Genomic DNA, 22,194 nt, shown 5'->3' on the forward strand with positions numbered 1-22,194 from the left:
ACAACACGAGGGGGCGACAAATAAGCTGAATTAGAATGACTTAATACTATATATGGACACGGTGTTAAGTCATTTAATACTGATAGATGAGTGACGCCGTTAAAAGGGAAAGTGCTACCATCAAGTTAGTATCGATAGAGTGAGCCATTGTGGACATCGTATTCGGAAGCATGGATTAAAAGTTTAATCAAATTAGTATCGAACAGTTCTAGACCTTTTGGACCAATGTTGGGTCTATAAAAGCTTTTTTTTTTTTTTTAATTGGCACTGAGTGTCCAGGAACAGCGTCATTACTAATCTCAAGGATGCACAGGCTCTCAACAAGAAGTTTTCTGCAAGTGCACTTTGAAAAAAATCCCTTGATCCGATGGTCCTTAAAAATTGTTTACATCTAAAAAGATTTGAACCATAGATCTAAGGAAACATATCCCAAGCCCAAGGCGTTTACTAGTTGAGACAATCCAACGGTTTTGGGTCTATAACAAGAAGCACGGAAAATTGAGAAAAGTGAGCTAAAACAAACAATCCTTGGTAACCGGGATTGATGCCTAACGCCTAAAAGAACGATCATCTCGAACATGGCAGCTCAACAAAAGTTCAAATTTATATGAAAGAAATGTTCAAAAATAATGAATCATGTTATTGTCGTTGCAATCCCCCATAAGGAGTTACAGAGAAGCAATAGAAACAAATCATTATTCATACGAAATCCATTCCGTTTTCTCGCCCAATCCAAAACTAGAAGAATGATTGCACAGTGTCAGGAAGACCCTCCATCAATATCATTGCCCTTCAGCCTCATGTTTCTCCAGAAATGTATTCTTCAACCAATTGAATGGCTATTACATTTTCCAAACACAATTGTAAGAATGTACAAACAAAATAACCCAACTTAAAAGAAGTATGGTCATCAGCTAAGGAGACGTCGACAAAGGTCGAAATTATTTTGATGTATTCGTAGAGGGAAAAGACTTAGTACTTCCATGCAAAGAAAACAAAGACGATCATCAAGATTCAAAAGTTTGAAGAACTAGGGTATTCGTAAATTGATCGAACTAAGAATTAATAGTCTAAGTTTTGCTACTCATCATTCCTACACACCACATTTATTTTTATTTTTATTTTTATTATTCTTAAACTAATTATGTTTTTCTACTTATCATCCACATACTACATATTTGATAAGTGAAAAAAAATTAAAAAATTAAATATAATGTATGATATGAGAATGATGAATATAATTTTTCTTCAAAACATAACATCCAATGTGTTTTTCCTTTTTGAAACCCTATAAGCTTATATAAAGCAAGTGTTTGATGCTAAAGTCTGCTTCTTTTCACTTAAAAACTCCCTTGAAATAATCAAACTGAGACTACTTTGTAAATATAGGACTAGAGATTACAAATCCCTACATATAACTCCATAGGAAGATTTCCCATGAAAAATAAAAAAAGTGCTCGAAAAATGGGTTCGTATAAACGAACGCTCACATAAACAGTATAATCACGCTAGATTATTGTCCAAATAACACTACTCTTTCCTATTGCGTTTTTCAGCAACAGAATTTCAAGTACTCTTGTGTGCATTAAAATGATGTACTCAGTGGTCATTTCCCATGGTCTCCTACAAAAGTTTTAACCGGTGGTGGTGGAGAAGGGAGGCACATACGACATCGTTTTCTCTGCGACCTGTACAAAAGGTTTCGCCGATGAAGGTTCTCGGGCTCAAGTCAAAGCCCGACTTTGTGTATGGGCCCAAATTAGCTGAATTCATTTCCTCTGCCAATAACTCGAGGCCCTAATTTTTGGGATTAGTTTAGATAGTGAAATGATTTTATATAAAAATAAAAAATAAAATAAAAAATATTATTATTGTTTTGAAATTTAAAAAAGTTGAATTATTTATTATATTTATATGCGTATTTAAAAAATATATAATGATAAAATGAGATAAGAAAAAACACTCTTTGAATTCAAACGGAAGCTTAAGGTTTGCCAATTTATAATTCCTTCTTCTAAAAAAAAACCTTATGTTTCATCAGTATGCTCGTTTTTCTTGCCCTTTTCTTTCTCGACAAATAACAAATGAGTCATATGAACAAAGTATAGAAGGGATGGATACTAATATGGATAGGCAGTGACCGATTGATTATAAGAACCTCAATTGCTGTTTTGTTTTCGCTTAATTATTTAGGTTCACTATAAATGGAAATTAAGAGAAGAAGATAGGTTTTTTTTCTTATAATTATTTGTTGTAAATATTTATATAATTATTGAAATTTTGCTCCTACCATTAAGATTTAATTATTAAGATTATGCTACATCATATACTTAAAAGATGGTGTAAAGTTTCAATTTTTGGCAGTTTGATAAAGATAATGTGTCTGGTACAGTAATTTTGAGGTGTAAAATGCAAAACGCTTTATTGTTTGAAGCCAATATAACTTTTCTAGGTAACATAAATGTCTTAAACAAGTAATCGGTTTTCTATTACTATTACTGCGGAGGCAATATTAAGGTTGCGTTTGGATGTTGAAATGAGTTGAGTTGAGTTGAGTTGAGATAATAAAATATTGTTAGAATATTATTTATTATTATTATTATTATTTTAGAATTTGAAAAAGTTGAATTATTTATTTTATTTTGTATTGGGATTTGAAAAAATTGTAATGATGAGTTGAGATGAGTTTTAATTCCAAACGATAATCACGTAAAATCTCTATTAAAATTTGAGAAATGTTTAAGTCACGAAAAGATTCTATAAAAATAAACATACAAATTGACGTAATTTTATATAATATGTTAGATTATAAAATTATTTTTATTATAAAATAATTCTAACGTTAACGTTCATGTGAAGAAGAAGTGTTATATACATAAAAAGAATATATAAAAATAAATATATAAATTAATAAATCTATTTTATTATTTAATTTATGAATTTACTTTTAAATAATTTTTTTATAACTAAATATTTCGCTTTTCGAAATATTATTAAGCTATCTAATCTCGCCACCAATGAGAAGGGTAGATGTCTTTCCATTAAACGAAGAAAAAAAGAAAAACGTTTCGGTTGGGAAGGGAAGATGCCACTGAAAAGAGACATTCAACGGAGTGCAGTGTGTCTCGTGAGTCGTGACACAGAGAATAATTTGTCGCGTTTTGCCAACGACCCATGTTCGATGCTGCAATGATCATTTTCGTCCATCTTAAATATTTAATAACGTTCTCATTAATGAACCTCCAATAAAAAAAAATTTTGCTGCACAACTTTCACTACATTTCATATTTTATATATTTTTAAATTTTTAATATTTTTTTTAAATTTTTTTTGAGTTTATTTCTTTTAAATTATTTCAAATTTTTTATACATTATTTATATAATAAATATTTGATAAAAGAAAAAATATAATAAAAATTAAAAATAATGTGAAGTGTAGAGTGCTAAGAAGTTGCGAAGATTTTTTGATAAAAAAAACGTCCGACGGCTTTGTTTTCTCAATATTAATAGGCAAAAATAAATTTCATCTACTTCAAATTCAGTTTGCTGGTCCACGTCATGATCTTTGTTTAAAGACATTGATCTCAAAATAATTGGGCATTTGACAACACCATAATCGATTGTAAAATAGACCCATTTTTTTTTAGGAAATTATTTTCTATTTTTGAATAATTACTTATTGTATGTGCAATAATATTATAATACGTAAAATATTAAATTAAATTAAATAAAATATAAAATAGTGGCTTGAAGTTAAAATTTATACTCTGACATCGAGTAAAATCACTTATTATTGCTAAAGTTACCTCTAAGTTATGAATTTTGACAAACTCAGCAGAATTTTCAGTTACAATGTGTATATCATTTGTTAAATATATACTTTATTATATAAAATTGTGTCACATTTTTTTTACATTGCAATAAAGTTTACATTGCTTCAGCCTTACCTCTAATATGAATAATGTTTTTTCTTTTTTCATTAGATATTGACGTAACAAATCCCGAAAATTTCGTAAGTGAAAATTTCTCGAATTTTTTAGAATTCTTCAAATGCATTTTAGGACATGTTTCTCGAGAATGGAAAGGCAGAATATATATTTTTTTGGATAAAAGACTTTAAGAAACATTTTGAATTAAAATTTATTAAAGTAAATAGGTAGAATGAGAATTTTTTTTTAAAAGCATTTTACGAAGAATTTAAACAGATTAAGAAAAAAGATTTAATAAAAGTAAATTTATAAACTGATCACGTGACTTCATGATATAATATGTTAGATCTATTTTATAATAAATATAATTTTATAATCTAAAACATAACATCAAATTAATTCAATTTATAAATTTATTTGCTAAAATCGACTAAATCATTTCTGTTATAAATAAATAATAAAAAAAATAATAAAAAAGATTATTAAAAAAAAAAACTGACGTTGGCAAATGTGGACATAGAAGTGAGAAGATGTGGTGTCGACATGGTGTGGTTAGGTTTTAACGTTGACAAGACTACCAGTGGACTTGGTGGTGGCTTGGTTTGGTGGAGGTGGGTGGGTGCCATTTGTTCTACGTCCCTTTCTTTCATGCATGGTATAGTAGGCTAGCCTTCGAAATAAGCACCTTTTTTTTTTTTCTTATGGTATATAGAGTTTTCGATAATTAATATCATGTATATATGAGAAGGGAAAATATTGGGATATTATTGGGTGGTGGTAGATAGATAACACGTGACATGAGAGAGCTTACATAGTTGGATTTGCAATACTTTGGGGGGTAGATAGCATGTGAGAAAGCTAGCTACCACGGCCGGCCAGTACATGCAACTTGCAAGAAAGGCTCTTTACCTGATGACGTAAGTCGTGATCCCCAGATTTTTGTTTCGAGTTAGGAGATGGGATGAGAATTTTATGTTTTGTTTTAGTGTTTAAAATATTATGTTTTAGTATTATTATTATATTGAGATTTGAAAAAGTTGAATTGAAATTTAAAAAAAATTGAATTGTTTATTATATTTTGTATAAAAATTTTAAAAATGTGTAATGATGAGATGAGATGATAATTTTGTGTCTCATCCCACCCCTCAAACCTGCCCATAGAGCGGTAAGATAGAGGTGGTAGAGTAGGCTTTTTATTTTGTTTCTATTCCTAGCTAATAGGCCATAGATCAGATTGATTTAACACGTAGTTCGTTCTTTATTAAATATTTTATACCTAGTAACCAGCTTCGTATTGGACGGGGTGGTTACGTACATATATATAATATATCTTCACAAGATCAATTGGTGCATATATGCATGCATTGGTACGTACGTAATGGTCCAATTTTATTTTTGATGAGCATATAATAATACATTTGATTAATGAAACAATTATATAATTTGTGAAGAATTATTTAAAATAAAAATAATTAATAACTATTTATGAGCAGAATAAAAAATAATTATTTTTATCTTTAATAATGATGAAATTATATATAAGTATTTATCTTACAGTGACGTACGTCCACATGCATGCAATTAACTATTTTATGATTGGAGTGATTGCAAACACTACTACTTGTAGATAGAGGAGTAGCTAGCTATCTAGCTGTATCTACCATTCAACACAAACAAAGGTGCATGAATTAACATGCATCCAGACCGCACCATGAATTAATTATATGAAAAACATTTTAATCATGTTAAAATTATATAAAAATAAATTATAAATTGATGTGATTTGATGTGATATATTAGATTATAAAATTATTTTTATTATAAAATAGATCAAATAGATTCTATAAAATAATGTTAAAAATTTATAAATTTATTTTTATTTAATCTTTTTATAGAATTTAAAAGAAAATAAATTCAATCAAGCAATATAATCACGTAATTTAATTAAATTCAATTTAATTTTATAAAAATTGACTTTCTTTCACTCTTTGAATCAATTTTTTATAAAATTGAATTTACTTTTAATTAAATTACATGATTAGTTGCTTGATTAAATTTATTTTTTTTAGATTATACAATAAAGTCATTTTATGAGATTTTATTCAAATAACAAAAAGAAAAAAAATAACTAAATAGTAAAATTATCCTTCTTAAATTAGTGTGAAATAGTCAAAACAAACTTTGAAACTTTCGACAGTTTTTTCCTCTACCTGCCTGCACGTACGTATATATACCTGATATATATTTTTATAAAAAAATTTTCGCAATCTCTTAACACTCCACATTTTATATTATTTTTAATTTTTATTATTTTTTCTTTTATCAAATATTTATTATATGAATAATAAATAAAATAATTTAAAAATAATAAACTCAAAAAAATTAAAAATTTTAAAAATTTAAAAAAATATAAAATGTGAAATGTAGTAGAGATTGTGTAGTAAAACTCTATTTTTATATAGGCTCAATCGATCGGGGAGAAACAAATAACAAATTAAGGACTTCTCCCATGCATGCAGCAAATCTTGCAGCCCAAGTTACTACAGCTAGCTATGGAGCATGGGAAACGTACAATTAATATATAATTAATCTGTGATCTACTCATAATCACTGATCATAACGGTGTATATATATCCCTCACGTTGATGGTAATTGGGACTCAAATCCCTTCGTGAAAAATTATATGTTGTTTAATAACATCGATCTGTAACACGTTAACGATGATCAAAGTGACAGAGTTCTACATATATACCTATCTGCAATTAATTTATGAGTACTGCCACATCGACAAATGCAGATTAATTATATTATTTGAGAAACACTTTAATTACAAATAAATCTCATAAAAATAAATTTATAAACTGATTTGATTTGATATTATACGTCAGATTATAAAAATATTATTTTTTTTATAAAATAAATTTAACGTATCATGTGAAATCTTATCAGTTTGTAAATTTATTTTTATAAAAAATTTTGTGGCCGTAATATTTCTTGTATTATTTTGCCTTGCCCAAAACTAGTAATTCACCCACCTTTCACTTTCACAAGTATTAAGACATGAACACTAAGATCCGAAGTATCAGCAATAACTAATTACTCAAACTAATCAATTAGGTTTTCATATAACTCAATGTGCTGGCTATCACATGCGATGTTTTCAACTGCCATTCAAACCATTTTTTTTCTTTCTTTTTTTTAAAAAATTGGTTCGTTCTTTAACGTCGAAGACGATTTGGCCGCCTATACCGTGCAATTAGCAAGATCAGCTATTAAGTTCATCGTTCCTCATCAACCTTTCATCTGACGCCGTTAAAAGTCTGTCCTCACTCACTCATGATGAGCTAGCATATCCTTCACTAGTACTACTACTTGATCTCCGGTCCCTGCTAATTACCTAATTACGTACGTACGTTTCCCCATTAAAATATTTCATGTACCATGCAAGTGCAAGTACAGCTGCTGCGTAGTGCGTGCTTATAAATCACTGCCATCACTTCCTCTCAACCTCAGCGTCTCTCAACCATTTCCAAGACCAAACCATTTTCCCTACTACTCTGATCTCATCTTTCCATCTTTAATTTCCTGCTATATATCTTCTTAATTCAATACGAACGCTACCAATATGGATCTCCTCCTGGTGGAGAAGGTTCTGTTATCCTTGTTCTTAGCCGTGGTTGCGGCTATCGCCATCTCTAAACTCCGCGGCAAACGGTTTAAGCTGCCTCCGGGACCTATACCGGTGCCGGTGTTTGGAAACTGGCTCCAAGTCGGCGATGACTTGAACCACCGCAACCTCACGGACCTGGCCAAGAAATTCGGAGACATATTCTTGCTCCGAATGGGCCAGCGTAACCTCGTGGTGGTGTCGTCGCCGGAGCTGGCCAAAGAGGTGTTGCAAACGCAGGGAGTAGAGTTCGGGTCCAGGACCCGGAACGTTGTGTTCGATATCTTCACGGGGCAGGGACAGGACATGGTGTTCACGCTTTACGGTGAGCATTGGAGGAAGATGAGGCGGATCATGACCGTCCCTTTCTTCACCAACAAGGTGGTCCAGCAGCAAAGGGCCGCGTGGGAAGAAGAGGTGTCGCTCGTGGTGGAGGAGGTGAAGAATACCCCAGAAGCGTCGACGACTGGGATCGTCCTAAGGAAGCGGTTGGAGCTGATGATGTACAATAACATGTACAGGATAATGTTCAATAGGAGGTTCGAGAGCTTGGACGACCCTTTGTTCGTGAAGCTCAGGGCTTTGAACGGAGAGAGGAGTAGATTAGCTCAGAGCTTTGAGTATAACTATGGCGACTTCATTCCCATTTTGAGACCTTTCTTGAGAGGCTACCTCAAGATCTGTGAGGATGTCAAGAACAGGAGGTTGCAGCTCTTCAAGGACTATTTCATCGATGAGAGGGTGTAAGTTATTAATCTTTTATATATACATACATATATATATATATATATATATATATACACACTACAAATATTTAGTCTAAAAAATAATCTTACAAAGACAAGTTTAGATATAGCAGATATAATACGTTACAATATTATATTCTTTTTATTAAAAAATGGATTTAACACAGACAACATGTCAATGAAGAACTACGAATTATATATAATCAAGAGAAAGTAATGCGTAAAGGAAATATATAGTGACTAATGTTTCAACTGTTTGCAGAAAGAAGCTTGGGAGTACAAAGGCGGAAGGCTTCAAATGCGCCATGGACCATATTCTCGAGGCTGAGAAGAAAGGAGAGATCAGCGAAAATAACGTACTTTACATTGTCGAGAACATTAACGTTGCTGGTGAGTTTCATGATCCTGCTTGTTCTGTCCCTAGCTAGCTAACTCCGATCATAAGTACTAATCGATTTACCATCTACATGATTTGCCAGGCCATGTTGTCTTGATCTGGTAATAATATTAAGAGATTTGCTACACAACCTCCACCACACTCCACACTCCACATTTTTTTAAATTTTTTAAATTTTTAATATTTTTTTTAAATTTTTTTTTGAGTTTATTCTTTTTAAATTATTTTAAATTTTTTATTCATTATTCATATAATAAATATTTAATAAAAGAAAAAAATAATAAAAATTAAAAATAATGTGGAGTGTGAAGGTTGTGTGAATAGTAAGAGGTTGAGTAGATTTTTTGTAATATTAATGCCAAACGCGAGAGCATTTTCGTCTTAAGATCACTAAAAAAACACACACACACACCCACCCCAATAGTGATTGTGACTTTAATTATTAATTCTTAGCTTAAATCCATGATTAACATGCATGTATTGATGACCTTTTTGCACACCTATACACGATAGAATTAATATTGCACCTAACCATCCACATGGATGCAGGTTTATTTAAATGTTCTAGGAAGCTCAATAACTGTTTTTTGTTTTTTATTTTTCTCTCATTCATGATTTCGGAGATTTACCTTTTATTTTACTTTTAGCCATGTTTGGCCTATCATAAAGAAAATTATAAAAGAATAATTATCAAACAAATCACGTTAAATTGGCCTGATATATAGTTTTTTTTTTATTACTATATATATATATATATATTGTTATGAAGTAAATTTGACGTATCTCACCAATTTGCTACATTTATTTGTAACTTCTTTCTTTCTTTTTTTTTTTTCTAAATCTCAGTTAGCATGATCACATGATGTATTGATCATGACCACAATATTGTACAATTTTGTAAATATATATATATATATATATATATTTATATATGAAATCTTGTGTTGTGAAACAGCAATTGGAACAACACTATGGTCCACTGAGTGGGGGCTTGCAGAGCTAGTGAACCACCCTAGAGTTCAGAAGAAGCTCCAACACGAGCTTGATACGGTCCTTGGACCTGGTGTGCAAGTCACTGAGCCTGACCTCCAGAAGCTCCCCTACCTTCAGGCTGTGGTCAAAGAGGTTCTTAGGCTTCGAATGGCAATTCCTCTACTTGTTCCCCACATGAACCTCAATCATGCAAAGCTCGGTGGTTATGATATCCCTGCCGAGAGCAAAGTCCTTGTGAATGCCTGGTGGTGTGCCAACAACCCAGCGCACTGGAAAAATCCAGAAGAATTTCGACCGGAGAGGTTCTTAGAAGAAGAGTCCAAGGTTGAGGCCAATGGTAATGACTTCAGGTACCTTCCCTTTGGTGTTGGAAGAAGAAGTTGCCCTGGAATTATTCTTGCATTACCAGTTCTTGCAATCACTTTGGGGCGTTTGGCACAGAATTTTGAGCTCTGTCCTCCTCCAGGACAGTCCAAGATTGACACCACAGAAAAGGGTGGGCAATTCAGCTTGTTCATATTGAACCATTCCACTGTTGTTTTAAAGCCAAGATCGTTTTGATCAGTGTTGTAGGCCGCCTCTCCTTGTGTCTTTTGATGTCATTGCCGATAAAAGACCATTGAAAGATGGTTAGGGTTTTGAATGTTTGATTAAGTTGAAAATTGTCTTGTGGACAGTATTATGTTTGATTAAGTTGAAAATTGTCTCGTGGACAGTATTTTCATGTATGGGACATGGCAGTGTAAATCTGTGAACTTGAAATCGTTTCAATAATCTGCAATAAGTCCGTATTCTCTTTCACTATGATTGTTCCAACAATAAGATAAGAATGATCATGTGCTCGATCTGCCCAATTGCCACTACAAAGATTACTGTGTTTATCTACGGAGGAAATTCTTGGCAAAAGACCGGTTTTTCGTGGGAAAAACCTTTTACCCACTAAATCTGTCCATGGGAATCAGCTCGTGGCGTATACTTCGCCACAAAAAATGTTATTATACAAAATAACTATAACTCGTGGGTAATACCTGTGTTTAACCACGGCACATTCTATGCGAGAAAACTTCTACTGTATAATCGGGGAGTAAAACTATTACTTGTAATATGCAAAATCAGGAATTTGTTTTGGAGGCAAAGCAAATCTATTAAAAATATAACAAGATTTTTTGTTTTTTGTTCTATTTCTATTTTTTCTTGCTGCATAGAAAGATATGATAGTAAAATATAAAATAGAAATAAAAAACATTTAATACTATTACAAAAAGTATATCATATAAAATAACAATATATATTTAAAATAAATGACACTCGTACAAATATATCAAATTAAAAAAAATAAAAATACAGAATGTCTAAAATTATAAATTCCGCTCTTTTAAAAAAAAATTATCAAATATTGAATCTAAATTAAAATTCTTAACGATTTCTCTTTGAGTATAAACAACTAAATTATTAGGACTTAACTTCATAAATAAAATTGTTTACATAAATATTCCAAAAATACTAGAGATGAATATCTTTTTACATGTCAAATGATGTATGTTTTCTTTTTAAAAGTACATAGCCTAAAACAAATGTCAGAAAAAACTAAACAAGCATGAAGCATCGCTGCATCAATATATGAAAGAAGGAAAACAAAAGAAAAAGCGAAACCTTGTAAGCAGCTTGTAGGTTGTCCCACCTTTGTCTATGTAGCATTATACGTTTTTTGTTGGTTGTCCCCACCAAGTTCCAAACAAAGACAAAACCCATCCGAATTCTTATTTTTATCCTCAGTGGTTGGAAAAGCATGATGAATAATTTTATTTTATTCTTTTTTATTTTGTGTGAGATAGGTTTTATTTATTTTATTTTGCTAAACTTTTTTAAAATTGGACTTATAGACAACTAGCTCACGGGATCAAGATAATTTTATAGAGGAGTCATCACATGACATGCATGATGAGATTAATATATATATATATATATATATATCATTCCTATTAAACTATTAAAAAACTAGTATTTATTATTTTTTTAAAGTTTTCGGGGGGTCATTGGCCCCAGGATCCTCTACATGGGTCCGCCACTGGCTCTAGTACTGCATGCATATAATGGTGTTCTACACCCTTGTTTGCCACCTCTTCATGCATTGCTTGCCATCAATTCTTCAAATGCGTGTATGATCTCATGCACCATCACGGGCACGCAATGATCTCACATGAAACCTCAATCAAGCCGAATTTTATATTCCTCATGTGTAAGGGTGTAAACTCAGATGCGGACTTGGGTACTTAGCTATACCCGAATCTCGTATGATATAGTCGTACCTGAATCCAGATAGAGATGTGTATGAAAATTGGATACCCACTAGATAAAATTTGAGCTGATATCCACCTGGATGAAACCGAATTTCTTGATTCCAGATCAAATCGAGGAAAAGACCGGCCGGAATACATAAGTCTACTATGAGAAGCACCATCCATTGCCTCAATTAGATGATGTTAAGAGAGTCAAAAGATAAAATTGTATAGTATGAGCTGTGAGATATTAGTTTCCTATTATATTTAGATTACCTAGAATAGACTAGCACAATTATAGGAAAATACTTGTATAAAATTGTATCTTCTAATTCAATAAAAATCAATTCAAGGCAAATTGTTCTTTTTCCTTTTTGTCATGGTATCAGAGCAGGAAACGTTCCCGTAGCTCTCTTTTTTTTTCTTTCTTTTGTCTTTCCGTTGCTCATCATCATGTCAACTGAGCACTCTTCAATTGGAGACAAGCACGATGTCACCAATTCTTATTTACTTCATCATTCCGACCATCCCGAAATGGTTATTGTTTCAAAGTCCCTTAATGGGAATAATTACTCGACCTGGTGCAGAGCCATGGTCATCTCTTTGAGTGCCAAATCCAAGTTGGGTTTCATAGATGGAACCACCACAATGCCTCATGTCATCACCAAACTAGACAAGTATGCATCATGGAAAAAATGCAACGATATGGTGCTTTCTTGGATCCTCAATTCACTTACTCCAGATATAACGTATAACGTAATTTTTTCAACTACTGCCCAGGAGGTATGGGAAGACCTTCAACATCTTTTTTCTCAAAGTCATGCTCCTCGCATTTTCCAGCTTGAAAGGGACATTGCTTGTCTTACTCAAGATTAGATGATTGTTGTGGCTTACTACACGAAGTTTAAAAAATTATGGGATGAACTGGGATTCTACAATGAAGCCGCTTGCACTTGTGGGGCAAGTAATAAGAGACGTCGATTGATGTAGTTTCTCATGGGACTCAATGAATCCTACAATGCAATCTGAGGGCAGATCATTTTAATGAACCCGCTCCTTGATATTGCACAGGCTTACTCTTCCATTATACAGGAAGAAAAACAACGGAGTCTAGGCGCTGCACGTGAGACAACGGACACTTCAGCCATGACAGTTAGACGAGATGAACCAACAGCCTTGGCCATTCGACATGGACAAGGGTTTTCTTCTCGCTTTAACTCTAATTGAAAACACTTACATTGCTCTTACTGTGATCGAGATCACCATGTGCGAGAGACATGCTGGAAGTTAAATGGATATCCACCAGGACACCCAAAACATGCTTCAAACAAATCAAAACAAGGAGGCACTCATTCTAAGCACAACAATGGCCATCAGTCTTCGGTCAATAATGTCAAGGATGGTCCAACAATGCAAGAAATGCAGTCAGTGGCGAATGGTCTCTCTGATTTGCAAATCCAGCAGATATTGTCCATTCTGAACGGTAAAGGAGTATCACAATCCACTAATCCTAAAGTTAATGTTGCTAGTGCTTCCTCAGATTTGTCTCGCTTCCCTCAGTTAATTATCGATAATGGTGCAACAAACCATATTACCTCTTCTCCAAATTTACTTGTCAATAGTAGTGAGAACACTATTTTGTCACCAATTATTATGCCGAGTGGAGAACAGGCTCCAATTACATCTATTGAGACTCTTCCTTTGAATTATGTTATTTTTTTTATAAAATGTGCTTGGTGTGCCATCTTGTAAGGTGAATTTAATGTTTGTGAGCCGATTCATGAGAGATCTCCATTGTTCAGTAACCTTCTTCTCTCAGTGGTGTGTTTTGCAGGACTTGATGACGAAGACGACAATTGGTTTGGGTAAACAATAAGACGGTCTTTATTACTTGGTTGTGCTGATGGGAGAAAGCATCAAAACTCAATTTGCAGCAGCCATTGCTGGTCGTTCCTCCTGTTCTCAGGTCACCTCCTCCATTGATTTGTGGCATCACCGATTGGGGCATTTATCTTCTTCTAAACTAGGTTTTATGGTCAAGAATTTGTTAAATTTTCCATTCAAGTCCAATGATGCTTGTGAGGTTTGTGCACTTTCAAAACAGAGTCGGCTTCCAATTTTTGTTACTTTCATTTCGTCTGTTAAACATTTTGAATTAATTCATTGTGATATTTGGGACCCTTACAAAATTTCCTCTCTTTCTGGTACTAAATATTTTTTAACTATTGTGGATGACTATTCTAGATTCACATGGGTTTTCTTTATGCATCACAAAAGTGACACCTAACATTTACATGCCAATTTTTTCTCTTTTACCCAAACACAGTTCAATGCTTCTATAGCTAATATCCGAGCTGACAATGGAAGAAAATTCTCTTCCATGCAAGATTTTTTTAAACAAAAGGGCACAAATTATCAACATTCTTGCGTCTATACCCCTCAACAAAATGGAGTTGTAGAATGCAAACATCGACATATTCTTGAATCCGCAAGAGTCCTTCGTTTTCAAGTCCATCTACCTTTGCATTTTTGGGCTAAATGTGTCTTCACTGCCATGCATATCATAAATCGTTTGCCCACAGCACTTCTTTCTCGACAAACTCCTTTTGAACAACTCTATGGCAAGATTCATTCTTATTCTCATTTTAAGGCTTTCGAGTGTCTTGCCTATGCTACTAATGTGCATGTTTCTCACAAATTCGCACCTCGAGTCAAACGTTGTATTTTTCTTTATCCGGTTGGCCAAAAAGCTTACAAACTTTATGACCATGCAACTCATAAAGTGTTCACTAGTTGTGATGTCATTTTTCATGAAAACATTTTTTTCGTATAAGTCCACTCCATCTGACTCATCTCCCTCCCCAAATTCAGCACATTTCCTTCCTGTTGTTGTGTCCGATCCTTCAAAGCCTATTTCCACAATCCTACAAACACCATCTCTAGAGCCAGTCACGTCTGTTTTACCTTCGGATCCACATCTTATTCCACCTCTTTCTCCTCCTACACCAGTCTTACGTCGTCCTCAATGACCTCATACTCCTCCCACGACTTTGCATGATTATATTTGCAACCAAGTGACGTCTCCTGACCCGTTGTCGCCTTCGTCATCTGGTCCACAAAAAGGTAATCGGTATCCTCTTTGCAATTTTCTCTCTTACCATCGTTACTCACCACAACATCGTTTTTTTATTGCTATTGTCAGTCAGGATATTGAGCCTACCTCCTATGCCGATGCAGCTTCTCATTCCCACTGGCAAGCAACGATGCAATCTGAATTGGCTGATTTGGAGGCCAACTATACTTGGTCTCTCACTTCTCTTCCGCCCAGCAAAAAGGCTATTAATTGTCGTTGAGTTTACAAAGTCAAGCGCCACTCGGATGGTACTATTTAGCGTTACAAAACTTGTTTGATTGCCAAAGGCTACAAACAACTGGAAGGTATTGACTATCATAACACATTTTCCCCTACTGCTAAAATGATTACTGTTCGTTGTTTATTAGCCTTGGTCGCTGTCCAAAATTGGTCTCTTTACCAACTTGACGTCCATAATGTTTTTCTTCATGGTAATCTCCATGAAGAAATTTATATCTCCACCTTCTGATCTTCAACGACAGGGGGAGAACCTGGTGTGTCGCCTTAACGAGTCGTTGTATGGCTTAAAACAAGTCTCTTGTCAATGGTTTGCCAAATTCTCTTCAGATATCCAAGCAACTGGTTTTGTTCAATCCAAAGCAGACTACTCATTGTTCACGTGTCGAAAAGGCAAATCATTTACGGCTTTGTTGATATATGTCGATGACATCCTTATTACGGGTAATTATCTCACTGCCATATCTGCTCTGAAAGAATTTTTGCATAGTCATTTCTGGATTAAAGATTTGGGCGATTTGAAGTACTTTCTGGGCATTGAAGTCTCTCGATCAAAGAAAGGTATCTCTATCTCACAACGGAAATACACTCTAGAAATTCTAAAAGATGGTAATTTTTTGGGTGCTAAACCCGTGAACTTTCTCATGGAGCAAAACATGACACTTTTAGATGAATGTGAATTGCTTAGAGATCCATCTCAATATAGGCGGGTTGTTGGACACCTAATTTATTTGACCAATACCTAGCCGAATATCACTTATTCGGTACATGTGTTGAGCAAATTCATGTATGCGCCGCACAAACCACACATGGAAGCTGCCTTGCGTGTGTTGCGGTATTTGAAAAATAATCCAGGACATGGTTTATTTTTTCCTTCTCAGAATGATTTATCTCTGCGAGCCTTTTGTGATTCTAATTGGGCAGGTTGCTTAACATCTCGTAAACTCACCACAGGTTATTATGTCTTTTTGGGTTCTCTTATTTCTTGGCGAACAAAGAGACAAAAAAGTATCTCTTTTCTCAGCAGAAGTCGAATATAAAGCCATGACAGGTGCAGTTGTGAGTTATCTTGGCTATGCTCATTATTGAAGGAGCGAATATTACATCTAAAGCCAACATTGTTGTATTGCGACAACAAAGCAGCTCTTCACATAGTAGTCAATCCTGTTTTTCATGAAAGAACCAGACGTATAGAGATGGATTGTCATTTTATTTGTGACAAGATACAAGATGGTTCAATTGTGACCAAGTATGTTACTTCGGCAAATCAACTTGCGGATGTGTTCACCAAACCATTGGAAAATGAAGCTTTCTCGACCATGATACGCAAGTTGGGAGTTATTGACATTCACTCTCTAACTTGAGGGAGAGTGTTGAAGGAGTCAAAAGATAAAATTGTATAGTGTGAGTTGTGAGATATTAGTTTCCTATTATATTTAGACTACCTAGAATAGACTAGCTCAATTATGAAAAATACTTGTATAAAGCTGTATCTTCAAGGCAAATTGTTCTTTTCCCTTTTTATCAGATAACTACAGGGTTGCCCTCCCTATAGCAACACTCCGAGCTACACCATTGTTGTAATGGATTCCAATGTAAACTATCATCACTAGGACTGCTTCACAAACTATCTCTTCACGTGATTCTCATCCCGACCTAGCTATTATCCTAGAGTAATTTAATTGAAAAAAGATTCTCGATCTATTTCCAAAGTTTTCTTTTGCACCCTTCTATAATCTGTAAATTCATGGTTCTAACTTCTAAATATAGCTTTTAATAAAATATTATCTACCTTAAAATATATATATGTATATCTACTTTTATATATACTTATATATACATATGAAAATTGAATCGTGCATGTAAATTTAAACTAATAGAAAGATATAAATTTTAATATTTATTTTATATCTTAATATTTTTCCTCAAGTGTAGAGTACTACTAGAGGAAGACCAGATTCTTATTCAATGAAAGGACCCAACATGTTAATTATTTAATTAAATAGGATAAAATAATCACTTATCTTAAAATTAAATTTTATCTGATGAGAAACGATATATTTTAATATTTATTTTATATCTTAATACTATTCACGGCCTATGGGCAGTTCCACAATGTATATGGTGCAAATTAACTTATACACACTTTCTCCAATTGGATTATTGCGATCATGTGTAATATTTTATAAAATTTCATGTGCACTCGCTCATAGCACGGATCATATTCTTCTGTTTGCACCGTCCACTTTTGCGTATTGCATTTGGAACTACTACTTATATTGAATTTGAAGCCCATCTCCCTTGTCGGATGATATGCATGCACGAGATGACATAGATCCGCAACTCATTCGACAAACAAAAAGGAAGCGCAGGATACCTAGTTTAATAGAGATGGATCCAATCCCCATTGGGCATTGCCACATTATTTGAGAGAGAATTTATTAATAATAATTTCAAAAAAAAAAAAAAATGTAATAAATCTTTCTAATGTGTGAATATTTAATCATGTGTCGCACTCTTTTAAAAAATTAGATTGGATGAAAATTTCGTAAATAGTAATTAAATAATTTGAGTTTAAGATATTTAATTTGATTTTGATAAATGATAGAAAAAAATTAAATAAAAAAATTATAAAGTTATAATATTGTTATAATATAATTTTTATTTTATAATTTGAAAAAGTAATATTAATTTTTGAGTTTTAATTAGAAGTTTGAAAAAATCGTAATGATTAGATAATGATTAAATGAAAATAATTAAATATTTAAAATTAAAAAGTATTTATGTTTGAATGATCTTTGAAAAAGAAATTATGAAAAATTTTGAGATGAGATAAGATATAAGGATAATCTGATCACTTCCCAAACAAGCCCTAAGTATTCATCTAGATTTTTTATTTTTTATTCTTTATTTTTATAAATATCAAGATTATTTTGACCGGCGTTTTGAGAAATATCATCTCATCAAGATCATAAATTTGATGACATCAAGCCCACATGTCATGACTTTGTAAAATAACTAGCATCATGAATTTTAACCACAAATTCGACATTAATTAGTGCCCGATCGAGCAACTTCTTTTTGACCAAATGAATTAAATTGTGCGCGCGTGGAGAACCCACTGCAGTCCACTAAGACATCCTCAGTATTCTACTCTTTAATAATTCTGACCCATAACACTGTCGTCACACGATCGATCGAGAATAGTAGGTTTGGTTGCCAAACACCCTGAACCCAATATTGAAATAATCTTCTAATAGTCCTATCCACACATGATCATGTGGTCATACTTCTTATAAATAAATAAAATTAAATTAATTTAAGAGTAAAGATTCAAACTCATCATGTTCATGTTGTATTAAACTATGTGATCATGATCACTTTTAGCTTAAAATAAAATAATATTCTATCATTCCCACGGACCCGATTTGAGGAGAAGTATTAGCCCATTATTTGACATTTGTTTCGGCCACCAACTCCCGGTTCACCTACTACGTACGCCAAGTGCCTCCTGCCTTTTTTTAACACATTCAAGCAGACATTTCATCCAACGCCATTTAAGTCCATTCTCACCCACTCCCATAGAAGCGCGCGCGCGGTCACTTTCCCCACCTACCGTCTCCCAATGCCGTCGTAAACTGTTCGATCCATTCCATACTGGCTGGATGCTATCTATCCTCATATAAATAACAGCTATCACCACCTCTAATCCTCAGCGTCTCAACTATTTCTTCCCGACGCAACTTTACTGATCTTGAATATTAGTCTTATCTTTCGTTCTAATTTATCCTCAATTTATACGCTGCCCAATGGATCTCCTCCTGTTGGAGAAGACCCTGTTATCCTTGTTCTTAACCGCGGTTGTGGCTATCACCATCTCTAAACTTCGCGGCAAGAGGTTTAAGTTGCCTCCCGGACCGATTCCGGTGCCTGTGTTCGGCAACTGGCTCCAAGTCGGTGATGACTTGAACCACCGCAACCTCTCCGACCTGGCCAAGAAATTCGGGGACATTTTCTTGCTCCGAATGGGCCAGCGTAACCTCGTGGTGGTGTCGTCGCCGGAGCTGGCCAAAGAGGTGTTGCATACGCAGGGGGTGGAGTTCGGGTCCAGGACCCGGAATGTCGTCTTCGATATCTTCACGGGGAAGGGACAGGACATGGTGTTCACGGTTTACGGCGAGCATTGGAGGAAGATGCGGCGGATCATGACCGTCCCTTTCTTCACCAACAAGGTAGTCCAGCAGCACAGGTCCGGTTGGGAAGAAGAGGCGGCATGCGTGGTGGAGGACGTGAAGAATAACCCAGAAGCGTCGAAGACTGGGATGGTCATAAGGAGGCGGTTGCAGCTGATGATGTACAACAACATGTACAGGATCATGTTCCATAGGAGGTTCGAGAGCTTGGACGATCCTTTGTTCTTGAAGCTCAGGACTCTGAACGGAGAAAGGAGTAGATTAGCTCAGAGCTTTGAATACAACTATGGCGACTTCATTCCCATTTTGAGACCCTTCTTGAGAGGCTACCTCAAGATCTGTAAGGAAGTCAAAGAGACTAGGTTGCAGCTCTTCAAGGACTATTTCATCGGCGACAGGAAGTAATTAGTTTTAACTCAGTACTGATCTTAATCGTTCTTCTTTTTTCATTCCAGTGAATTAATGGCATGAGATCAATGGAAGATTAAAAATATATAAGATCAGCAGAACTAACAAGCTGAATGAAATGCTAAATTTATTTATAATTTTTTGTTTTGACTGTTTGCAGGAATTTTGGGAGCACGAAGGCCACGGACAACGAAGGCTTGAAAAGTGCCATGGACCATATTGTGGACGCTCAGAAGAAAGGAGAGATCAACGAAGACAACGTACTTTACATTGTTGAGAACATTAACGTTGCTGGTAAGTTTCAAGAGCTTCCTCTGTCACTAGCTCCTATATATAATTGCAACTCATAATTTAATATATGCCAAACGAGTAATGGAAAAACAGAAAAATAAGCGGGTTACATAAATTGATGTAATTCATTAAATTATAAAATTATTATTATTATAAAATAGGTTACTCGTGTCATTGGTTGAACCCACCAATCAATTAACCGGTCCTAGCTTCTTGGTGGGACATCATACTTCATGGGCCTTTATTATTGAACAACTTGCACACGTAGTACTGAATTTGATGCTATTACTTCACCCAACCATCCTCATCATATTATAGTTTATTTATTAAGTCCAAAGCATGTTATCTGTATCTATCTAGATTGTACGGTCTCAGAATTTACCTATCCAAATATTATATTTTATCTCTAAATTTTAAATATCCACTTAAATAAACAGTATAAAACTAATAGTGAACAATAAATAAACAGTACAATCTGACTGAACAATGCGTAAATAGTACAAAATCTCAAGAATTCGGATACTCTATAAATACTATGAGACCCACACCTTTTTCAAGTTCCAAAAAATCAAAAATATCTCATCTCACTATCTAAACATATATTAATTTTTTACAAACTAAGGCCTCTCATCTTAACTCAAAACTTTTACTATTATTTAAAATATATCATTTCATCTCATCTGAAATGTCTATCCAAACCAGGCCTTAATGTTTTATAAATTAAGAATATTTGATTGAATATGTTAACACTTTTGTGTCCTCAAAAATTTCCTTTTGCTTGTACTAGTGTTATAATCTAGTTAGTGGTTAACATATAAAATCTTTGTGTCGTGGAACATGCAGCAATTGAAACAACATTATGGTCAATTGAATGGGGGCTTGCGGAACTTGTGAACCATCCTGAAGTCCAAAAGAAAGTCCAACAAGAACTTGATACGGTGCTTGGACCTGGTGTGCAAGTCACTGAGCCCGACCTCCAAAAGCTTCCATACCTTCAAGCTGTGGTGAAAGAGGTTCTTAGACTCCGAATGGCAATTCCTCTGCTCGTTCCGCACATGAACCTCAATGAGGCAAAGCTTGGTGGTTATGATATCCCTGCTGAGAGCAAAGTCCTAGTGAATGCATGGTGGCTTGCCAACAACCCATCCCACTGGAAAAACCCAGAAGAGTTTCGACCCGAGAGGTTCTTGGAAGAGGAGTCCAAGGTTGAGGCCAATGGCAATGACTTCCGATTCCTTCCCTTTGGCGTTGGAAGAAGAAGCTGCCCTGGAATTATTCTTGCATTGCCAATTCTTGGAATCACTTTGGGTCGTTTAGCACAGAATTTTGAGCTCTGTCCTCCTCCAGGGCAGTCCAAGATTGACACCTCCGAGAAGGGTGGGCAATTCAGTTTGCACATTTTAAAGCACTCCACCATTGTCTTAAAGGAAAGATCGTTTTAAGTATGTATTGTAGGCTTCTCTGTGTTTTTTTTTTTTTTCTATATGCAATAGTGTCGAAAGATGGACAAGGTTTTGATTAATGTTGAATTAAGTTGAAAATTGTCTTGCAAACATTGTGTGTGGGACGTGGGATTGTTAATATGTGAACTTCAGATGGTTCCAATAATCTGCAATTAATAAATTTGCTATCTTTCATTAGGAGTGTTGTATGTTTCTTTTTTCTCTTTTATTCTTTATTTCTTTTCTTTAGATGTTGGAAGCCAAATCTATTATCTATTGCCTACAAACGCCATCACCATGCACACTGCAGAAGTCTCCAACAGCGGCCTGTCTGTCTCCTCATGCTAGCTTAGCACCTCATTTGAGATGCCAATGGAGTTAAAGTTGCTTGAGTTTGGAGTTGCAAGTGAAGCAGTCTGTAGATGCAGAAGTGATCATGGGATTCGGGAGAGAGAGGCAGAGGCAAAGGCCCTTGCTTG

The 22,194-nt window shown here is 34.4% G+C and overlaps 2 protein-coding genes across 2 annotated transcripts; both read left to right on the forward strand.

The window, feature by feature from the left end:
* Positions 1 to 7,230: 7,230 nt before the first annotated feature.
* On the forward strand, positions 7,231 to 10,533 carry LOC108996955 (trans-cinnamate 4-monooxygenase-like). The gene is made up of 3 exons (XM_018973017.2): positions 7,231 to 8,339; positions 8,605 to 8,732; positions 9,695 to 10,533. The coding sequence occupies exons 1-3, from the start codon at positions 7,555 to 7,557 to the stop codon at positions 10,291 to 10,293; spliced, it is 1,512 nt and encodes a 503-aa protein (XP_018828562.1). The 5' UTR covers positions 7,231 to 7,554; the 3' UTR covers positions 10,294 to 10,533.
* An 8,523-nt stretch (positions 10,534 to 19,056) lies between these two features.
* Positions 19,057 to 21,928, forward strand: LOC108996947 (trans-cinnamate 4-monooxygenase-like). The gene is made up of 3 exons (XM_018973002.2): positions 19,057 to 19,975; positions 20,143 to 20,276; positions 21,117 to 21,928. The coding sequence occupies exons 1-3, from the start codon at positions 19,191 to 19,193 to the stop codon at positions 21,713 to 21,715; spliced, it is 1,518 nt and encodes a 505-aa protein (XP_018828547.1). The 5' UTR covers positions 19,057 to 19,190; the 3' UTR covers positions 21,716 to 21,928.
* Positions 21,929 to 22,194: the final 266 nt, after the last annotated feature.

This window comes from Juglans regia, chromosome 14 (genome assembly GCF_001411555.2).
Source record: "Juglans regia cultivar Chandler chromosome 14, Walnut 2.0, whole genome shotgun sequence".
NCBI lineage: Eukaryota > Viridiplantae > Streptophyta > Magnoliopsida > Fagales > Juglandaceae > Juglans > Juglans regia.